The sequence below is a fragment of the Adiantum capillus-veneris genome, chromosome 26, assembly GCF_014529385.1.
Source record: "Adiantum capillus-veneris isolate H3 chromosome 26, ASM1452938v2, whole genome shotgun sequence".
Taxonomy (NCBI): domain Eukaryota; kingdom Viridiplantae; phylum Streptophyta; class Polypodiopsida; order Polypodiales; family Pteridaceae; genus Adiantum; species Adiantum capillus-veneris.
This window is the reverse complement of record NC_140956.1, coordinates 47,747,097-47,752,998: the sequence shown is the minus strand read 5'-3', so window position 1 is coordinate 47,752,998 and position 5,902 is coordinate 47,747,097. Positions and strand designations below refer to the sequence as shown.

Sequence of the window (5,902 nt, the reverse complement as noted above, 5' to 3'; positions counted from 1 at the left end):
GCACAAAGAATTAAACAAACTAAAAGAAGGGGCGACTACTTTTTAGACTTATGCTTATCACCATTCTTTGGTGGGACCCTGAAGCTTCATGTGTTATGGTGCAAGCAAATGAGCTTACTAGAGGAATTTTAGTACCCAATTGATTGCATCAGCTTTAAACATGAAAGCATGAGATTGACAATGTAGTCTCAATGATAAAATAACAAATGAAAATGCATCATATCAAGATTATTTCATTGTATACATGAGTGCAAAGCTTGCAATTTGGTCCTGGCCAAGTCTAAGATGTAGTAGAATAAGAAACACCATCACACTTGTATGTATGCATATGTGTTTTCATACAAAAACAATGGATCCTTTGAGACCTAATCATACAAAGCTGAGAACAACAATTGATGAGTACCTTTGCCATTGTTATTCCTCTTTAAGTGGAGCTTGAGATTACACGATCCACATATTCGGTCTGTTAAATATTCAATGATAGCATTACGTCTCCACAAATGAAAGGTTTGCATCTGGGTAATGAAAAAAGAATCATTGTTTTTAAGCCAAATCAAGTGCTTTCTACATTTACATAGAAAAGCCAACAAAAGCCTCTACACGCCTTTAGAGATGAGTGTGTCCGATTCCATAGTTTTGCCAAAATTAAGGAGGTCCATGATAAACACATAGGTTGCTTAATGGCAAGATTATGCAAGTTGGTAGCAACCATCTCTAATTTGCAAAATTTCTTGAGCAAGAAAGAACAAGCTTGCAACAAGTTGTCTATTTCACACACTATGAGAAGAAACCGACCATTAATCGTCAAAATTAAAAGCACAGAACATTGTATTAAGTGATTACTCCCTCAAACAAAAAGTAGGGAAAAATCCCTTCATTACAAAGACTACTTTTTAGACTTATGTTTAGAACCTTTTTGGGCGGGACCTTGAAGTTTCATTTGCAATAGTAGCCAACTTATTGCATCAACCTACAGGTTGTGGGTTCAACACCCCCATTGGGTCCTCTCTAGAGGGACACCTTGTGCTCACCTGGTGTTCACATTGCTAGGGCTCTTGCCCTTAAACACTCAAGCATCCTCCTCTTGGGGTGGGTCACCCGAGGAGGAGGTTCCCAGCTTGTTGCTATGAGTTCTCTCCACTATTCCCAATACATGTGGTGCATCAATTAGGTGGCCATGGTGATGCTTATGCGTGGCTCTTGCCGGATGGTACGCGGCCCTTGCTCGACCATGTTTCATGGCTAATATTTGGAAGGGATAAGCACCTCCCTCAGTAGGCCCTCTTGTGTGTTGTAAAAAAAATATTGAAAAAAAGCTTATTGGTCAACTTTAAGCACCAAAGCATGAGATTGACCCTTAGTAAGACGATTCATGTCATATTATTTCGCAAAGCTTACAATTTGGACATAGCCAAGGTATATGACGGTAGTAGAACAAAAAACACCCTATATTTTGATACAAAAATAAGGATCCTTTTGCGTCGAAAAGTGACACTTTGAAAACACCCCCTTTTGTAAACCATTATGAGCAAATGAAAAGACACATGAAAGTGGAAAGTCAAAAGACTTTTTGTGTCCATGTAAAAAGAGGTAGTGTTTCTCTTCTCTTTTGTTTTTCCTTCAACATTTTCTTCTCTTTAGAGTGCTTTTGCACTATGTAGGTAGTGATTATATATTTTTTTGAAGCCATTAGGAATACCTTATGTATGTATATATTTTTTTGAGCAAGTAAATGGTATTGTCCACAAAGGGTAGTGGCTCAATGGTATTGTCAAGACTATACTACAATGGGAGTATGTGCAGAGCATAAACAGATACTCCCACTAATGCACGGACATGTAAGTCAATGTTCATCTTGGTTGCACAGAGAGGGTGTGTGTATAATGGTCAATGGAACTCTTCAATAGAAGAGCATTTCGATCAGCAAAAACTTTGCTGTTTGAAAATTGAACCACAGCTTCGTGTGGCCTACCAGTAGGGAACACCTTAGCTACTTCTGAGGATACACCAGTGCACTTCACAAAGATGTCTATGTAGAAAAACCCATAATGCTTTGCTCCATCGTCACGACAAGTATCTGTCCAATGACCAAGCAAAAGCAAAGGAGAAATCAGCAACCTTGGTACCGGACTTGATCTATCAAAATCTGCAGATTCCAAGCCGATCCTCTTGTGGGCGATAAAGGGCTTTTCTGGGTACATACTTTGATGTGTGAGCAAAGCCCCATAGCTGACAATTAAAGAAATACAAGTAAGCAGCTGAGAACAACTGCAAAAGTTATATCACAACAAGATTTAAGTACCTCTACATGTCTGATGTTGAACTCCTCCGAGTGGGACAAACAGCGATTTCCAAAGGTCTCACTAAGCCCACTCGAGCCATGCATTCTACAAGTCAAGCAATTACCATAGGACGCAATCTCTCCAGAAAGAAGGTCTAAAGAAAACACTCATAAGCAATACTTACAGATCCTCGTGTAGACGTAATGCAAAAGTGCTTCCTCCACCTCCAAGTCCCAGCATATCATTTGTACAAAGCTGATAATATCGATTGGCACCTGGGAGACAGACATACATACCTTGATAAATCCAGGATAAGCCCAAATTCACTTTTAAAGGAAAAAGGGACGTATAGACTCATGGTAGTCACCCAGAAGATTATATAACCATCACCCATAACAAATCCTCACTAATCATGTAGTGGGTGCAGGTAGAACTAGGTACCAATATATATGCACGCGCACACACACACCCACAAGATCATGCACCAATACATGATCTACGTATTGAATAACATGTGCTGTAAACTAATTAAGGGACATTGTCTGTTTGCAAAACCAAAAGAAATCGGAGATGCAAAAAAAAACTCAGCCATAATCAAGCCTGGCACTACAAGAAACAAAAGTATGAAAAGAGAAAAGAGGACAAACTGCTACAATGCATGCAATGGGAGTTTGAGAAATGGTTATTAGAATAAGTTTTGTCAAACCTGTTGCGCGAAAAACCCCGAAATCAGCAGACGTGGTTGTAAACACAAACGAGTCATGTGTTCCCTGCCCAGCAAAAACAATGCTCCCATAAGCAATTGGTAGCCCTCATCCTTGCAAACTCTTAAAAAAGGGTAGATCATGGGCTGCCAAGAAAAACAACCACCTGGAACTTGGGCTTTGCTGTAGGGTTTAAGGGCCCTATCAGCAAGCCACCAAAAACAACACCTTTGCCATCCTCGACCGCCTGATAACAATAAATGCCTAAGTTAAAAATCATGGCAAATGGCCATTCAACATTCATGATTCTTGTCAGGAAAATTTCCTAAGAATTCACAAAAACAAGATACTGCAATTGCAAAAGGAATCTTGGCAAAGATTTACGAGGTGACTCTCACTGATAAGATGAGACAATCGTCAGCTTGGGATTTCCTACCCAAAGCTTGAAAAGGGGCTTAACCCCATAAGGATCTTTTTTCATACTCCGACAAACTACAAACAAGGATGCAGAATAGACCATTGTGGAGCATGTTAAAGGTCAGCCCAAGGAAGCTATATGGATCACGTACTTGAAGGACCAGATACCATGATCATGGGTTCGACGTACGGAATGCTGTAGCCAATAAGACATTGCCGACAAGACATTGGCTTGAGCATGCAACTGCAGAAGCGGCACTCAAGGTTTTTTTTTTTTTTGAATAAAGGAAAAGTGGCTGTATACTGTGAGGCGGACCATGATTGCCCCTAGCTAGCGTCTGTCAAGTAGAATTGCCCATGGCAACTAAAAAACCTGAAAGGTATGTCTAGAAACAGAGTGGCACATACATTCTTAAGCCATTTCCAGAGCATTGTTTGAACCATTTAAGTGGTCCCAAATATTGGCTACTATGGGTGTATGTCAACTCGAGTGTTGCTCTTGATGTGACCATGGTCCTCAGTGGTTCATTTTGGATTCCTCATACAGGCCACCTTGATGTATACATAGCCCTCACATTGTTATCCCTGTTTTGTACATCCTTTGGGTGATAGGCCATTGAGTATCCGCCACGGGTCTCTTTTGTACACTGTGCTAAATTGAAACCCCCAAGGTTGCCATGGAATTGGCCTTTTTGCATGTAAAGCTCAAAAAAGAAAAGGTCAATTATCTCATGGTCTTGTGACGTCTGTTCGCCAATCATTAGATCATTTCCTTGGGTTGTAAAGCCAAAAGTCTAGATCCAAATTTTTGTCACAGTTACAAGGAATGGCCAATTTCAGGCTTTCGTTCCCCATTCCGTGTTTTAGACGTGAGTATCTGTAGGAAGGAATGGCAATTCATGCCCGTCTCCCCTCCTCGTCTTGCGTTCCATTCCCCGTTCCAATTCTGAATCCCCACTCCGTGTTCTAGACGCGAGTATCCTTACCAAGGAATGGCAATTCATGCCCGTTTCCACTACCCGTTCCACATTCCGCCTTTCCATTCTTGGTAACTACAGAACTTTTAGTCTCAACTTTGCACATGATTACAAATTATCACCACTCTTCCCTTCCTACAATGTCTATCCTTCAATGACAATCTAAATGCTTTGGAAAAAAGTTTATATGCCATTTCCACGAATGCCTCTCCTCCCCGCAAGTCTTCTTCAAGGCTTAATTTGTCTAAAAGTTAAATAAAACAAGTAATGCATGTGTAAACACTCACCAACAAGTATGGCCCAGAAATATGAGTACTACGGCGATAAAGCGTACGAAGAGAAATGCCATGTTTCCAAGTGCTGGTCACCAACAGGTCAATTCTTCAATATAAGAGTAGACTCGTCGGTACTAGCTGAACATGAAACTTGAGATAGAGATGAAAATTACCTGTACAAAAGCACCCACTCACGCCCTCGAACAAGTGTTGGGAGATATGTACAAAGTGAGCATCGCAGACTCTCAGACAAAATGGTAGATGGTTCTGAAATGTTAGGAAGAGGCGACATCTCCTGATTTTCTCTTGCAGAATCAGGTGAAGCATTATGTGTTGCATCCTTACGAACATCATTATATGCCACATCCTTACAAACATCATCATGTGTCACATCCTTACAAACACTTACTGCCTCCGATTGTTTCAAGTCAGTGCAAAGTGCTATCAAGCTTTCTTGCTTTACTTGAGAAGTCTTGGAAGCAGAATGTTTCTTCTGTCTTTGTTTCAATGCATCTGCTGGCGGTCTGGTTGGAGAAATTACTGGTTTTTGTAGAGCATGGTCCTGGTATATGGTTAGATTCTCATCACACTCTACACCAGATCCGGAGCACAAAAAGAATGATCGTATAAGCGCTCTCAAAGAAAAGCTCGCAGACCCATGGAACGTCCTTTGAAAGCCCTCCGATGTAACCTTCACCTTGTTCAGACTTTGCTTTGGAGAGCTCGACCTCATTGCTGTGTGCCTCTTCCTCTCCACCTGATGACAAAGAAATTCGCAGCATGCACCACATCTCTCTCTCTCTCTCTCTCTCTCTCTCTCTCTCTCTCTCTCTTCATGAAAAACGAGCAAATGCAGGCAGGCAAATAGGTAAAGATGGGTAATTACCTCTGTTGAGCTGCACTGCTGGGTGCTTGCATATCATGCCCATCAACACGATCTTGTCTGAGCTTCCGAGGGAAGGGTCACCCCCCTGCTGCGATAGCGATTGACCCGAAGAAAAATGGCTGGAAAATGAGCCACAAGTAGGCGCCCTTTATAGAGAGAGACTGTGTGTGAGTGTTGAGTGTATGAGTGTGAGTCTGTGTGTGTGTGCGCGCGCTCTTCAAAATGCAGGAAGGCGGGTGCATGCGCAACGAGATAGTATTCCCGACGCAACAACATTTTTGAGTTTGGCTCAATCGTGATCGATCCCTGACCCTGGCTTTTTTGGCACAACTAAAAGCTTGGGCGACAAAAAAAAAAAGCA

General features: G+C 41.5%; 1 protein-coding gene across 1 annotated transcript; it reads right to left on the bottom strand.

Annotated features, from left to right (window-relative positions):
* Window positions 1-1,338: 1,338 nt before the first annotated feature.
* On the bottom strand, window positions 1,339-5,689 carry LOC147423382 (uncharacterized; the record flags this gene model as incomplete). The annotated part of the gene is made up of 9 exons (XM_086502163.1): window positions 1,339-2,229; window positions 2,303-2,387; window positions 2,467-2,557; window positions 2,989-3,052; window positions 3,153-3,233; window positions 4,668-4,740; window positions 4,829-5,217; window positions 5,312-5,412; window positions 5,542-5,689. Coding segments are annotated over 9 exons (1,122 nt in total), but the record flags the coding sequence as incomplete, so codon positions are not given.
* Between the last annotated feature and the right edge of the window lie 213 nt (window positions 5,690-5,902).